We start from the raw sequence: 17,412 nt of genomic DNA on the forward strand, positions 1-17,412 counted from the left end.
CATATTTATATGTTAGGGAAAAATATTAAAGATTTTCAAAAACAGCAAAAATCTACAAAAACGTGTTTTTTTATGTGCAATATTTTGCATGAATTTTAATTTATTATCATTTCATTTCCAAAGATGTTCTGTGACTAAAATATTATTTTAATAAAGATATCTGTTTAATAAATCTGTTTTGTTCAAATGCACCGATTCATATTACCCATATTCACTAAGAAATGGATACACATATTCATTTTTATAATGGGAAGTACAACTTAAAATTAACATTACTACTTTAAAAAATGCTACTTAAGCCTGTTTCCTTTTTAATTGCATTTTTAAAACAACTAAAAATATATTAAAAAAATAATATTCTGAATTATCAGAACTTAAAATACGTATCTATTCAAATGCATTTTATGAATAAAAACGGTATTAGTTTACTATTACAATGTAAGTTAATACTTTTTATTCATTCGTTTATTTTAAAATTTATCGATAATTAATAATGATCGACTTTACTTAAATTCTCATCAAGAAATTACTAGCATTATTTTTGGAAACATAAACATAGGCGCTCTTCCGCCCTCTTGCGGCCAAAAACACCACACTCGCCTTGCGTCATGAGAGAGTGACAGTGAGAAAGAGAGGGAGAGACTGGAGAAACACACACACACAGCGCTCCGACCCGTGAGCTTCACCGCACTGACAGTCCACATCTTCCACTGCTGACTCCAACGGCGGAGCCCTTCAGATATGGCGGGGCTTCGTTGAGAGGGACAGAAAATCTCCCGAGTAGCACCGTTCACCGAGCAGTTTGTTTTTGGACACGCGTCTCCCGCAGCCCTCCTTATGCACCGCTGCGACTCGGAGAAACGGCAGCCGCGCTGAAAGAGTCGAAGAAAGAGGACGAGAGTGATTTTTACCCCTTTGAACGGACAATGGCGGACCGCGATGCATTGCCCCTTCCATTGGAGGTGCGGGCCAGATTGGCTGAGCTGGAGCTGGAGTTATCCGAAGGTATGAGTGGCATTTTAAATGACTTATTTCGCTCGACAATACGGTTGTTGCGGAGGATACGTTAACGTCCCCCCTCCTCTCCTCCTCCTCCTCCCACCCCAAAACCCACCACCACCTCCACCAACCATACCAACACAACCAACACCAGATGTTGGAGCCAATTATTATCCCCGCAGCAGCGCGGAGCTTGCGTTCGTAAGGGCGTTCGTTCGTTTGATGTAACTCCCGCCGCATTCTCTTTGTTACAATGTATCTATTTGACCTTGAGGAGACCAAAGACTTCGGAATTGATTCTTTCTGTTCCGTTAGGATTCTGAAAACGCGTTTCCCTAGGGACCGAGCGTTCGAAATTCCGCCGTGGAATCTACATGTAGCCGTTGATGGTTTTGAATTTCTGTGGCTGTGTTGTTATTTATGCTAGTGTAACGTCTTCTGTACACCAGCAGTTTGGTAAACAAGCAGTTCAGTTTCCTACAAATGCATCGCCATTATTCCATCTATTCCCTTCATATAAGGCTCTGTTTTGTTCTGCAAAAAGATGCAGGCGTAGTTATGCTGCAGATATTGGTTTACACATGATTTATGGTTTGTCAGTATGAAATTATGAACATAAAAGCACGAAATGATGGATGTATGAGTGGTACATAATGTAACGTATGCTCTTGTCACGACAGCCACAAACTTTAAGGTTGTCATTTTGTACAGTAATGCAGCAAATATTGTTTTTTTACACAGCGTATTCGGTTTTTGTTACCCAAAAGCTGCATTAATTATAACACCAAAATATGTCCTGATGGTCTACTATAATGTGAAATCAGCATTATAAAAACATGACATGGAGCATTTAATGATACAAATCATAAACTAACTTTAAGGTTGTCATTTCGGACAGAAGCTCAAATAAAGCAGTATCATGTATTTTCATAGCATGTCCAATATTTCTGCCATCTTTAACACTGCAAAAGCTGCATCTGAATCTGCACAGACATGTACACTAATGGACATAAAATTACTCAAAATTAACATGTTTTTTATTACAGAAGTAAGAATAAAAATGTACTAACTGAATATTGCATTAGGACACAGATGCTCTTGTCCAAATGTTAAGGCGGTTCTTCTTTTTTGCACAGAAGCAGAAATGTTTTCATGTTGCATACCATCTTTATTACATCTTTATAATGCAAAAACCTTTGCCTAAAACTGCATTTCTACCTCACAAAAGTTTTAGTTTTTAAAAAAGATAGTAAAATGATGCAAATGCAGAACTCATAGTTCTTTATAGAGGTATACATTATGAAACGTATGCTTTTGTCAGGACAGCAACAAACTTTAAGGTTGTCATTTTGCACAGTAATGCAGCAAATATATATTTTTTCACAGCGTATTTGGTTTCTGTTACACAAAAGCTGCATTTATTATACCACAAAATATGCTCTGATGGTCTTATAATGCAATAGAACATATAAGTATATAAATCATCAACAAACTTTAAGGCTGTCATTTAGCACAGAAGCACAAATAAAGCAGTATAGTGTATTTTTGTAGTGTATCCAATCTTTCTGCCGTTTTTAACACTGCAAAAGCTGCATCTGAATCTGCACAGACATGCACAATAATACTTTCATAAAACTACTAAAATTAACATGTTTTTTATTACAAAATTATGAATAAAATGTACACATTTAATAATACATTAGGAAACAGATGCTCTTGTCCTGACAGGTTCAGGTGTTAAGGCGGTTCACATTGTATACCATCGTTATACCATCTTTATAATGCAAAACCTACACCTGAAGGTTTTCACAACAAAAAAAGCTTTTGTTTAAAAAAATGTGATTATAGTATAAAGATGCAAATACAGAACAAATAGTTCTGTATAGTTATACATTATGAAATCTATGCTTTTGTTGTGACAGCACCAAACTTAGTGTGTTCTGACTTTGGATTCTTCTTGCACTGAGCCAAAAATGGAGCAGTGCTTTTTTTATGACTTCTATACTGTATAGCATCTGTATGCCACCTTTACACTGCAAAAAGATGCACTTGATGCTGCATTTTTTCCATAAATAATAAATAATAGTCTTAACTCTGCATAAATTCAATAACATTAGATTAACACTTTTTAAATATATGATATTATGATTATAGGAGCATAAAATGGTGCGTTCAAAACTATTACACATTATTATGAAGCATATGCTCCTGTCATGACAGAAGTAGACTTGTTCTGATGCCATATTAACCTTTAAATTCTGAAAAAAGTACAAATTTTTACTTTACAAATGATTATTATCGATTAAGTGGATTGAACATAAAACAATTGAGTTGTCACAAAAAAACCCTCAAGAATTGTGCTGTTTTAGCTCATTTTAAGTGGTTTGAACAAACAGCAAAGGTAATTTTTGCATGGACACTTATTATTATATAAATGCTGGGCTTCTGTGACACAACGTTGGGTCAGATATGAACTTATTCGGGTGAAATGGCTTAAAAAGTCTAAATTTACTTGAAAAAAAATCCACAACCAATAATTCTACAGAGTGTATCTTTTGACCTTTTAAATAGTATGTATTAACTTAATATTGAGTCTACCAATAATCTTTTTATGCTAAAAAAGCCGAATGTATCAACCAGGCTCAGAGTTGGTATTCTTAACATGGCATTATAATACATCATTCTGTTTATGCATACTGATAATATTTAGACCCGATCAGAAACCCCGGCATGTAAAATTACAATAATTTATCGTGTTGACACTCTTGGCATCTAACACAAACTGGTTTGAGTGAACTAGTAACCTGTGCTCCATTTCCTGCCTTAGCTCATCCAAAAATTCATTTTTTGATGAAAATTACCTCATCTTTTGCTCTTCCTCATGTGGTTTTAAACCTTTATAAGTTGCTTTCTTCTATTGAATCCAAAAAAGATATTTTGAAAAATGTTGTTCGATGGTACCCATTGACTTCCATAGTTACTCAAATAGGTTCAAAACAAGTAAAGGGTGAGTAAAGGATGAAAGAGATTTCATTTTTGGGTGAACTATCTCTTTAATTCAATTGCATGGTGTTCATTTCTAACGTGTGTGTGTGTGTGTGTGTGTGTGTGTGTAGATGTGCAACTGTCTGCTGTGTGTAGATCTGAACCATTTAAGGCTATAAGTGCTTGTGCATTTGTTTACCCTGCCTCAAAGTTCCAGCAGACCTTTGTCTCCAAATGATACTAAAGACTCTGTCAGGAAAAACTGCATCATTTTATACCAAACATATCACAGTCAGTAGGTTTCAAAGACCTCTGGTTGACACTTGTTTAGTGTAGACTCACACAAAGCATTATGGTACTAAACGGTCCATTACATGTTAAAATTCTATTAATTAAGTCATGATCTTAAATGCTGGGTGTGAATTATGGAAGTGTCTGACGCCCCTAATTAAAGCCGAACCTGCTTAAATGAGGTCAAAATATGAGGATGAGGGCTATATGTGTTTTGTTTATACAATACATGTCATCAGCCAAACATGGATTATCTCAACCTTGCTAAAAAGTCTTAAGCTAGTATGTTTAAGGGTGTTTTTACACTTGAGGTTCTATTGTTCTAGTGTGTTTAGTCCGGACCAAAAGTGTGAGTTTTTCACAGTGAAAAAAAAGGCATCAGATCAATTCTCACTATTATGCTGTTAACACTTTTTTGTAGAATTTACAGTAGGGCATGCTCACACTATGCTATCCGAACCGTGCCCAGGCCCGTTTCCCGTATCATTTGAGAAGTGTGAGTGCGATGAATCGGGCTCAGGCATGGTTCACTTGGCCGGCCCTGGCCCGGTTGGAAGAGGTGGGCCTGAGCGCAGTTCACTTTGGCTTGGGCGCGGTATGCTTGTAGTGTGAGTGCAAAACGCGCCAAAGCCCGAAACTAAAAGCGAGATGTGACTTTAAGGGACTGTTTATCTTACTGTTCAATGAACGCAAACTGCCGTAGATTATTAAAGACTAGGGATGTAACGGTATCAGAATTTCACGGTACGGTAATACCTCGGTATGAATGTCACGGTACGGTATTTATTGAATCATTTACAGGAAAAAAAAAACTTTTGAAAATACTCCCAAAAAAGTGCCAAAAGTGTCAATGACATACAAATTAGCCATCTATCTGTTAGCTTTGAAACAGGAACTTCAATTTTAATAACAAAAAATTATTAAACCATGTAAAAAAATAAAGTTTCAATTTAGTATTGTTAAAAACTCATCACATTTAACATTTAATCACTCACTTAGATAGAGATGGGTTTAAAGGAAAATTATCATATAACTATAATCTGGTAAAAGCTGGTATCTCTGAGTATTTACAATGTCCCCTGCAACAGAAAAAACCCCTCTCATTTGGGACTGAGGATTCTGGGACAAGAGAGATATGACTTGGCCCATGTTGACAGCAGTGGGGTAACGTTGTGCATTGTCTTTCCCCCACTTGAGAGGACAAACCATGAGTGAGATAGAGATCTCTTTGCGGTACAAGTCAATGTCTGCATCAATCTGAACAGTGTGCTGTGTTTCTGCAGTCCCCATGACTGTTATTAGTCGTATTCCCCAACTTGCAGGCACGTGCACACATAGGGCTCAACCTGTGCAGTGCACATGCCCTTTTTAGTCTTGGATAGAAAATGCCCTTCCAAAACGATCAAAAGTGCCCCCGCGACGCGACACAACCTCCGTCCAGTCCAGCCCTTCAGTAGGCGCGCGATAACACCTCTCTTGAGTATGCGCGCTCAACCCCCCCTCGGCGCTTTACAATACGCGCGCCACAACATAGCTGATCAGAACGCGCGCGACAGCACCGCTATTCAGCACGCGCGCGGCGACAACACCCGCTTTAGGTTCGATCATTTCCATCTTTTTTTCATCTCCGCTACTAGCAGCACACTCCATTTCCGCATTACTGGATCTGTAGCGACAACAGACCGCAAAGGATTATGGCCACGCCGGGGCTGATGGGAAATGAAGTTCCAGCTACTTCCCGTTCGCTTCATTCGCCTGAGCAAATTTTCTCAGAAGACCTATAGTTTTACCGAGTCATGCGACTTCGGTAATATCGAAAAAATTTAATATTGCGGTATGACGGTATTTACAATACCGTTACATCCCTATTAAAGACGCAAACGCCTCACTGCACGACAGCTGCGCACCTTCAGCAGACCTCCTCATTCCTGCAGCACGAGAGCTTTATGATTGTTTATGAGGGCCAAAAGTGGTGGATCTGTTCGGCGAATTATCTGACTGCGTGTCACCGCATCTCTAAGGACTGCTTATCGAAATATTTGACTGCATGTCACTGCATATCAAATGACTTAAACGATATAACGTTTAGACTAATACATTTTAGTTTTAAAATGTGTCAGTTTTGCTATGGTTGCACTATCCGTCCACAATACCCCAGAGTTTTTGAGCAATGAAAATAGAGCATTTTGGAAACCTTGAAGTGGCTGTTTTAATTTTAAAATGCTGCTGCTCTGTGCCAGTGTGGATGGGGGAAAACGGAGATATCTGAAAATGTAGGCAAGGCTGCAGACATTCGCCTATCTGATTGGGGCTTTTTCCTCAATATTAGGTATACAAAGTTCAGTCTTGCATCCTCTCCTTGTAGGTTCGACTTCGCAAGTTTGATATGGAAAACAAACTCCCAAGGACACGTTGGATGAATCTTCAAAAGGAACAGTGTTCTATATAACATTCACATCACCCTGGCTACGTTGTTTCACTTTCTTAATAAAATAAAAACATGATATAAGGAACTGTCAATTTTCATTTTAATATTAGCAACTTAAAAGATACCAAAAATGTTTGAGGCGTCATGTAGCTACATATTTATATGAGCGTCATCTTCGCTGCATGCATATTTTTAATAAAACGGATCCTATAACATCACTGCCTTCTTTCATTTTCATTGAAAATACGAAACATACTCTCTCGCTGAATATTAGTTTTAATAATCAATAATGGCCATTATAAAAGTATAACATAAAATAAGCTTATACATTGTAGCAAATAAAGGCAAGCAATCAGTTAAATTTGCAGAATCAGTGTACGTGGTCACATAAATTAATATATTAACTTATCTTTGTGCTCAGCCAAAACATGTTACCTGAGAACAAGTAATAGGTTCAAAAGATCAAAGTTGGGGAATATGTCGTTAGAGCGACAGGATGAATTAACTATCATGTCTAACAAATATAGTGAGATTAGATCCAGAGGTAGATCCTTGTAGATCCCTTATTACTGTCCAACATGAGCTGCTCTCACCTGGGGAGGTGTGCTCAAAGCACCCGCTGACAGCCTGGAGCTCAGACGCACGCATGCGCAGCAACGCATGCCACTGTGTGTGGTCAAGTGATGTGCATTTTCAGCGTTGAAGTGTAGACAGAGCGGTGCTCAGAAATGCTAGGTGAAACACCAGGTTGGACGTGGATATTTTTTTTTTTTGTTTTTTAAAACTAAAACGTATTTGTGTATACAGGGTCTTACTGTAAATTAATAAGAGCGAAAGTACTGTAATTACATTTACAGCACTATTTATCTTGCTGTCTATGTATTTACAGAATTGTATGTACTGTATATCATTACTGTAAAACAGTGGTGCTCAACCCTGTTCCTGGAGTTCGACCTTCCTGCAAAGTTCAGCTCTAACCCTGATTAAACACACCTGAACCAATTAATTAGGACCTGAACAGCACTTGATAATTACAGGCAGGTGTGTTTGATATGGGATGCAACTGAAATCTGCAGGAAGGTCGATCTCCAGGAACAGGGCTGGTCACGCCTGCTGTAAAATATACAGTAATTTTCACAATGCCTTTTTAAAATACAGTTACATACTGCATAACAGACCTACTGTAAAATACAGTTCATATTACAGTTAAATATTGTGTAATTTACAAAAATTGTCAACAGTGTAACAGGTGTCTTATTATTAAGATATTGGCTGGTTATTAGTACTTAAAGTGCATATTCTGTATAATATTTTTTCTACATCCCTAATCTTAGTCAATAAAACCCAACTACTACATTATAATAACTATTAATAAGCAGCAAATTGGGAGTATATCAAGGCAAAATCATAGTTGAGGGTTTATCAATAGTGATAATTGTATCTTAAAATAAAGTGTGAGTCAAGATTTATGTTTCTCAGCATACAAATCTGTTAATAGTCTCCAAATGTGGACACAAAATTGTTAGTTTTGTCTATTTTTTTTTTACATTTTGGCAATAGATCCCTAATTTCTAAGCAGCTTCAGGGTTTTGTTGATTTAATTTGATTGGTTGATAAAAATGAAAATTCTGCCATCATGTACTCACCTTTCATTTGTTCCAAACCTGTTTTGGGTTTCTTCCATTTATTGAACACAAAGGAAGATATTCTGAAGAATGTTGGGTAAAAAGCAGGCATTGAGTATTATTTGTTTCTACCACATGTTGTCAATAACAAACATTCATCAGTATATCTTGTTTGGCGTTCAACAAAAGAAAGAATCTCAAATGTTAGATCCCCTTGAGTGTGAGGAAATGCTGAAGAAATTGTCATTTATTTTGAATGAACTATCACTTATAAGTGTAAGGATCTGACATAACAGAGGGAGCATCTAATAAGGTTAGAAAAATTGCCGTTTTAAATATTAAAATGACCATAATAAGTGACATTTGTCAGATTTTTTTATTACAGTATCTGATAAATTTTTAAATAATAAAGTGATGTAATACAATATAATACAAAGAGCTTTCAGAGTAAACCACTGTCTAATGTTGTCTAATTATTGTTAGTAATTAAGTCCTAGAAAATGAATTGCTGTTGTTATTGTAGTTAATAATATGACTAGAATATAGAATAGAAATCTGTTGCGACCTTTTTAGATTCCAAGGTAATTTCAGTAAAACTTCACTTTAAGATGATCACAGGCTTGCAAGTGGACATGAGTATTTTTAGCTGCCCTTCAAGCTTTGTTAGCCTTAATCAGCTGGTTTTGCATTTAAACGTTTTGCCTCACTTTATGATTGCGGTAGAGGGAATATTCTGGCTCGGTTCCCTCTTTCTGCAGCCCTGTATGGTTCTTCTGAACCTCCGTTTGTGTTTGTGTTTGCCTTTGTAGAAATAAGATGCTCCCTTGCCGTTCCAGCTTAGCTTGTGGTGCTGTTTAGCACTGCGCTCGAGGAGAGGTGATTATCTCAGTGTGCTGGCACGGGATGAAAGGCCTGGAAATTACCAAACGTCTGCTCATCAGTTTGCGAAGATAGATTTGCATCTGTTTACTCAACCTAGATTGTCCTTAAGGGCGATATTGTGTTTCTTAAAGTTTGTATACAGTTTATCACGTGTTTCAGTGCCTCCATGGTTTGATAAACATGGTTTGTAACAACAAAATAAAAGTTTGTATTTGCGTAATGTGTGTGTGTACTGTGTAGGGATTTGGCCTAAAATCATAATCTTGATTAATGAACATTTTGACTCCATTACAATTAATGAATGATTATTTCATTTATTTATTTTTTTCCCCTCACAGTTCACTGACAAGTTCTGTACAGTAAATATGGTCACATATTACAGGTGAGATATTTTTGAATAAAGGGTGCATTACTTTTTTAAATATTTATGTAAAAACAAACTTTTTTTTTTATGTGATTAATCGCGATTAATCTTTTCCCGGCAATATTGTAAAAATATTTAACATTTTCTATACATAACAAACATATATACATGATTTGCATATTATATATACATATATATACACAGTACAAGTATGTTATATAAACAACGTATTTAGTGATTACTAATGATTATTCATCATCTTGAATAATTAGTTCAGCACTCGTTTGGATTTGCTTGACTTGGATTGGAATGGAGTTTTTCTCAGTGGTCTTCAGTCTGTGCTGGCAGAATCTTAATGAATGCTGATTCTTCAAACTCAGTATTAGTCTCGTTCATGCCAAATAAAGGATGAATGGATCTCATTTCACCCTTAGGGTCACACTGTTAGTAAGTGAAAAGGTCAAGTTTTTAAACAGGGTTCACGCTGGCTGTGGAAGAAAGAAACCCCTATTTGACCCCCGACTTGAGGCCTTGTCTGTTAAAAATGTCAGTTCAAAGGATTATTTCTGTATGAGAAGATGGTTTATTGATGTGTTGATATCTTTTTAGACCACTGACACTTGTATTCATGATTTTATAAGGTCTTTCAAATATTTTTCCCATTATGAAAGCCTTTTTTAGAGAAGAAAACTGAAAAAGTAATTTATTAGTTGGAAAGAAATGTGTCATAATCAAATTATATATAATAAAATAAGAAAAAAATCTATTCATCAAAGATTCCAGGAAAATATAAACCACAATATCCAGAAAAAAAAAAATTACTAGCAGCTACACTACAGTCTTGTTTCTAGCCCAAATATGTAAACATTCTTAAATCAAGAAGCATTTTCTTGACAAACATAGCATATTTTTTGTTTTGGGAAATAATATGCCAAAATTAAGTGTTTTTTATTTTTTGTAAAGCTTTGAAAATAATCCCTTTTTTTATTATACACTTACATTTATTTTGCTTTTTCAAAAGTTAACAATACAGAACATCAAAACAAATAAATAAAATAATAATGAATAAAAAAGGGAGGAGATACAGTATAAACCAATAGGGAAAAACTTTGTCACATCAAATTATGTGGTACTGTTTTTATATAATTTAAAAATGGATTCGAAATCTTTTTAAATACTTCACTCTTTTCTCTATAAGAGTATCTTCTCCAATGGTATACAGTTGCAAACTTTTGAGATCCATAGTCCAATTGGTACATAAATGTCTTTCCCATTTCAAAGGAATACTTTTTTTTAGCTATTGTCAAAAACATTTCAGTAAGCTTAATAGAATGATTATGCTGGAGGTTAGAATTTGTATAATCGCCCAATAAACATATCTCTGGATCCAATGGAAAATCAATTCCATGAATCTGTGATATGATGTTGCGTACTTGGCACAGCCATGTAGAATCACAAAATAATCTTATGTCAAAACAAAAAACAAGATTATTATGCTACCCCATTGGCAGATTATTTAGCTTGTTTTAAGGAAAAACTCACTTCATTTTGGAGTATGATTTAAGAATTTTTAGATATTTGGGCTAGAAACCCAAATCTAAAGCATTTTTGCAGTGTATGTTCAACAAAATAATAAACTCCGAAAAATCAGTCTGATAGATTGTATGCAACTTAGGCTCATTTCTAGAAAATGTAGCCCTAAGTACATTTCTGGAGATCACGAAGTATGTAGCCAGACTATTGTATGGCTGCATTTCGTCTTTAAAATAAACGCTATGGGGCGCTATGACACATTCCTTTTTCATGCTTACCAGCTGGCCACCATACCTCCATATACCTCCGAGTTGACCCTGACGATGGGGTTCGAGTCCAGTGAAGATTGGATTGCTTTTTAGTCAGTCAGTCAGTCAGTCAGTCAGTCAGTCGACAGCAGCCTCTTTTGGATTTACGTGAAAGCAGCAGGCACAAATGGCACTCGCGAGAGAAAATTGAGATCTCAAAAAGCTTACACAGTGGATTCATAAAAAAGAAAAACCGCAAAAAACGTACCTTCTGCAATGTATTTGATGCTACCCATAAAAGTTTATAGGGGTACGTTTTCAGAATGAGCCTGGGTTGATTGTGTCACACTGAGGACTGGAAAATCGGCAAAACAATGTGAAAGAAATTGCTTACAAAAATTTATTAAAATAGAGTTGTATTGTTTTTCCTGAATTTTAGATCAAGCAAATGGTTATGATCAAAGTGTGATTTGGTTTGGTGCTCATTGTGTAGTGTGACTAATAAATAAAAATAAAACTAACAAAAATAGATTTAAAAATAAAAGTGCGTAGTTTAATATAAGCCTATTGACTTATTCTGTAGTAAAGATATTGAAGAGTATATTTTTAGTCTCTATATGGCATATGAAGAAACAAGAGGAAGCATGTTGTGTTATGGGCTCTGATGATGAGAGCCGACAGAGGCTGTGCTGTGGGGTCGTGACGCCGCGTGTGGTGCAGGATAGCAGCGTTGAGGTTCTGTCACTGCCTGTCACCTGTGCCTGGACATGGGGAGATCATGACATTTGCTAAATGCCATAAATTATTCCTAAGCTGAGCCAAACAGATGACATCTGACTGCTTTACCTGCAGTTTTCATGTTATATTCGACGTTTGCTAACTGATTTGTCTGAAAGATTTAGTTGGAAATGTACGGTTTGTGTATCTATAGCTTCTGCTGTGGCTGACATCATTTCCTCTCTCTTTCTCTTTAGTCTCAGTAGGAACAAATTCCATGAGTCCCTGTTTTTCCGTTTTTCCTGTATTGCATAGAAAAATAATCAACTGCACTTCCTTGTTCACACCAACGCTTTTTCTTTCTTCCTTGTAAGCATCACTTCCTCATGATGCAAATGGAGGTTAATGGAATGATACCTGCTCTTTTTCCTTTTTTACCTCACTTGGGTGAAAAGTGAACATGTGAGGACAGTCATTAAGAAATTACATTTAGAATTTTTAATTTGTGACATTGACATGATAATTGGGCACATTTCCTCATCTCAACCCCCATTTCTTATTACCGTAATGCAAAACATGTCTTATCCACACGTGTGAAGTGATATCTAATTTATAATATGCATATTTTAAATATGCATTAAAGACAGATTCAAGGTTCACACATTAAAACAAGACACTGGAGTTTTAAGTCCTTTTTTGAGAGCATCTGTTTTATATTTCATTTATTTTATTTTCTGAGCAGAGGACAAAAAGTCTTGATACACATTTACTAGATATTTTATATAGTAGCTTCTAATATGAAATAGATATGGGAGTGTTTATAGGTCATAGTACTGTGTAATTTGCATTTCTTTATTTCATGAGAAGCATAATACTTTTAAAGGGGTCCTTTTATGCAAAAATCACTTTTATGAGGGATTTACTGCTGTCGTGTGGCAGCAGTGTGGGAATATAACCAGCTTCTAATGGTAAAAATGTATTAATTAATTTTTCTATAATCACATTTCATAAAAACAGTCTGCAGAAACACTTTGACATTCTCCTATAGGGCTGCACGATGATGGACAAAAATTTACATTGGGATATTTAGTTTGTCTGTGATATCCAAGGTTTCCATAGGGTGTTAAAAAGTCTTAAATTTACTGAAATATTGTGATGTAATGTAATCTATTTGTTAATTTCTTTTTTTATTTTAAAGAAAGTTTATGTTGGAAAAAACTACAAGTAGAGCTTGCTTGTTTTTGCACAAATTTTTTGCTTAGAAAAATCTAAAATATTATTTTTTAATTATTTTTTTATTATTGTATTATTCAATGTATTAAATTATAATAATTTTTTTATAGAGCAAATAAAAATCTTTTCCATCCGGGCCATTTGACAAATCCTTTATGAGTCTAAAATTCCATTCATAATGGTCTTAGAAATGTCTTTAAAAGTCCTACATTTAACTTGGTGAAATCTGCAGGAACCCTGGATATATATTGTGAAATGAATATAATTTTACAAGAGGACTTATAACTCTATTTTGAATTAATTCATTATTTTACTTTGATTGGGATCATTTTGTAAAGGTGTATCTGCATAAAATACAACACAATTGAACAGATACAAATGAGTTTGATGGTTTTCTGTGTAATAGAACTGTATTGGTAGAAAAATAATACAATTATAAAATAACACCATAACAGTAAAATATATACAATAACAGTATAGTCTTCATTGTTTAAATAATTAAACACAATTAATTTAGGTTTATATAATTTTATAACCTCTTGGTTTTAATTTGCTTAAATCTTACACAGTCACAGGTCTTAAAAACACAAGCTCTTTCAATCAGTTTTAAGGTTAAAGTTTTGAAATGACCCCACAAATCACATATTCTGTCATGCTGATTCACACATTGCGATATCGATGCTGAAACAATATATAGCCCTACATTCTCCTTTTGTACATGTCATCAGAGTGGGAAAGACCCGCCCATTAATGGCAGTCTCTCCCTTATTAGCATAGGACATTAATTCTTTTTTCAGTCTGCCACTATGCTGACACACAGGCTTTCGTAGCTCCACTTGCTTTTTAAAAGAGCACAATCTCATGTAAATTTAAAGCGACAGTCACAAAAATGGCACAATTAAAATCAAAGCCTAAAAGAGGCAGTTTTTAGAGACGTATAAAACATACAAATCTGTGTGGTATTTTAAGTGGAAACTTCACATAAACACTGTAAGGACATCAGAGACTTATTTTACATCTTGCATTAATAGGTTCCTTTTACATAAAACATCCTAGTGCTCTACAATGACATTGTTTTAATCGAAAATATGTTTTTATTTTTACCAAAACAAGGTTACAATGCTTAAAGAAAGCTTAATTTGCTACTTTAGTTTTATTTTGGGGTGAAATGTAAATCAGACATGTTTGTTTGATGCAATACACCATCAAAGATAGCCACCTTGCAGTTACGTCTTCATGAAGCGTGATAATAAAGCAGATCTGTTACCGCAAATCTCCTCTGACTGCTGTTAGCCTTGTGGGATTATGTCATCCTACTGACCTCCAAACTGCTTATCCGCCGCTTTTCATCCAATCACTGTTGTCCATTGACCTCATAACCCTCCACTCAAAGCAGATGTTAAGATCTAATAGAGCGGATTGGTCAAACAAAGTTGTTTTTTATCGCGTACACAAACATATCGTATTACATGAGCATAAACAAATTATGATCACGCAAAATCTTGTTAACATATGTTTCACATAAAGTCTCAGTATGAAATCATCAAGGTTATTTAGAGGTTAAGTTACATGCCTGCACACATCCAGTTGTCCCACATGTTATGCACAAATATTCTTTCTTTTTTCCCTGCATTGTTGTTGTTGTGACTGTTGGATGAGTGTCATAGGATGCCTATGAGATAAGCTGGTAGCATCAGTTCAGCGTAGCATAACTGGAGCCGTCGATGGAAAAAGAGAGACGTATGAACAAGCTCAAACTGTTACATTTCATACCAACCCAAGCTTGAACTGCTTGGTATTATTTACAGACCCACGTACACTTAATAAACGCTCAAATTTGCGTCATTTATTAGTGAGGGAGCCACTTATAGCCTTATGAAAGGCTGTAAACAATTTCACACCTTGCTGACTAGCTCCACAGCCTCAGTGAAGTTAAATCTCCTTTCACTGTTGGCGCATTTTTTATACTGGGAATGGAGTGCATTTTTCTTGCTGTACGCCCGTGTTATCAGACTTGCTTCATGCTACATTTGTAACCAAACTCTCAAAAGAGCTCTGACCATATCCGGCTCATATTGACCTTTAAACCTGTAGCTAAGTGAAAGGTGTAAGCTCATTTCCTCCAAACCCGCCGTCTGTCCTGATTACAGAAGAATGTGCTGAGTAAATAGGAAGGGAGACACCTGGCGTTTCATAATGCTGTAAATAATGCGTTTCGGAAATACCGTCATTTGTTTCCTTACAGCAGCTGAAAGCATGTCCTGATTTTGAGGATGTAACTTTTTGTTGTGTGTTGTGTGGATTTTATCTTTGCTGTGAACTTTAAATAACTTGGACTATGTCTGAATGTATTTTGTACTGATTGTACTGATAATTTGAATGTTTTGCCTGTTATCTTTTATAATTAGAGAAATAATTTTTGAATAAATTATTATTCAAAATAATGAATAAAAAAATTAGCATGTGTTGCATGTTGTAATAACAACTGATGCATTCAAGTCATGTCAGGAAGATTATATTGATGTGTTAAATCCATTTGTTAATGCAGTCTTTCTGACTCTATAAATGTGAGTTTGTTAAGCTCAGAGTTTCCAACTTGTCTGTTTGTCAGTCAAAAAATACACTGTAAATCCCCAAAAGTTAAGGTAACTCAAACCATTTTTAGGAAACCGATTGCACCAAACCATTTATGTTGAAAAACTAATCCTAATGAGTACTGTGAACTTAATCCGTTTAAGAAAATGAAGCAATTTTAGCACATTAAAACCTGATAAATGATGTGAACTCAAACCAACTGAGTACTGTAAAACCCAGTAAGTTAAGGCAACTCAAACCATTTGAGGAAACCAATTGCTACAAACCATTTAAGTTCAAAAACTAATCCTGTGATCTTAATCCAAGTAAACAAAGCAATTTAAGCACAGTAAAATCCAATACATGTGGAGAACTCAAACTGACTACTCTAAAACCCAATAGGTTTAAGGCAACTCAACCATTTGAGGAAATAAATTAGTTTTTAAAAAGGTCTTAAAAAAACCTTAAGTTTAAATTTGGGCTGCACGGTGGCGCAGTGGGTAGCAGCTTCGCCTCACAGCAAGAAGGTCGCTGGGTCAAGCTTCGGCTAGGATAGTTGGCGGTTTTGTGTGGAAGTGTTTAGGGTTAGAGTAAGGCCATAGATTGCATCATAAAAGCATTTTATTACTGTATAAAATGCATTACGCATATGGAGTGTCCCTGAAAACCATGTATACAAGTGTGTGTGTGTTATGTGTTTGTGTGTAAAACATATCTAACTCTGTCCAGATCAATGGGGTGGATCATTCTGTTGTGGGCGATCCCTGATAAAGAAACGACAAACCCGAAAGGAAGCGAAAACGAGATAGAGGGGGTTATCAGTCTGTTCATGACCATCTAGAAGTTTCTTTGTTCGTAAAAGGACCTCTCTCACTGACTTCTCCATTGCAATAAGACTTAAAACATGAACGATCAGAGACTGAGTTCATCAATGCATGCCTGTTTAGTTGTATACCTCTTCATTTTTACAAGTGATCTGATCACTTTTCTTTTTACAACCAAGTTAATTCACTATGACCAATTACCTGGGATATCCAGAAGTCCTGTAACTCATTCAGGACTTGCACTAGGGATTGCCATAAACCTCGTCAATGGCAGGAAAACGTCTTTTAATTGATGAGGTATCTTGTCAAATAGCAGGGAAAGAGTTATTCATATTGTAGATTAAAATCATGTTGTGCTTTAAGAAAATTACTTAGGCTTTAGTTCAGTTTATAAGTTTCCATACACTCGTAATTGGAGGTGAAAATGCTGTTGAATGAGTTTTATAAGTATATAGATTTATTTACATTACATTGCACATGTGTTCGGTTTGGTGCTAAAACCTAACAGATGTCTGCGCTGTCCTTAGTGAACCTAGATAACTTCATGTAGAGACGAGGCTTGATTCATTTCAGATGGAAATCTTGAACTCCTCTGAAGAAATCGGCAACATTTTGGTCTTAAAGCTGAAGTGTGTAATTGTTTTAATATGTGTACTTTGCTCTTACTCTGTACAGAGATAACTGAGAGTACTGTAGAAATGAGTAAACA

The 17,412-nt window shown here is 35.6% G+C and overlaps 1 protein-coding gene across 16 annotated transcripts in view; it reads left to right on the plus strand.

Annotated features, from left to right (window-relative positions):
- Positions 1 to 621: 621 nt before the first annotated feature.
- Positions 622 to 17,412, plus strand: part of dip2ca (disco-interacting protein 2 homolog Ca) — a 196,978-nt gene continuing 180,187 nt past the window's right edge. For all 16 annotated transcript variants that reach the window (XM_073940841.1, XM_073940843.1, XM_073940842.1 and 13 more), the window contains exon 1: positions 622 to 1,005. In XM_073940841.1, the coding sequence (XP_073796942.1) occupies positions 927 to 1,005 (79 nt within the window). In that variant the 5' untranslated portion in view covers positions 622 to 926. The remainder of the gene's footprint in view (positions 1,006 to 17,412) is intronic.

This window comes from Danio rerio, chromosome 24 (genome assembly GCF_049306965.1).
Source record: "Danio rerio strain Tuebingen ecotype United States chromosome 24, GRCz12tu, whole genome shotgun sequence".
Taxonomy (NCBI): domain Eukaryota; kingdom Metazoa; phylum Chordata; class Actinopteri; order Cypriniformes; family Danionidae; genus Danio; species Danio rerio.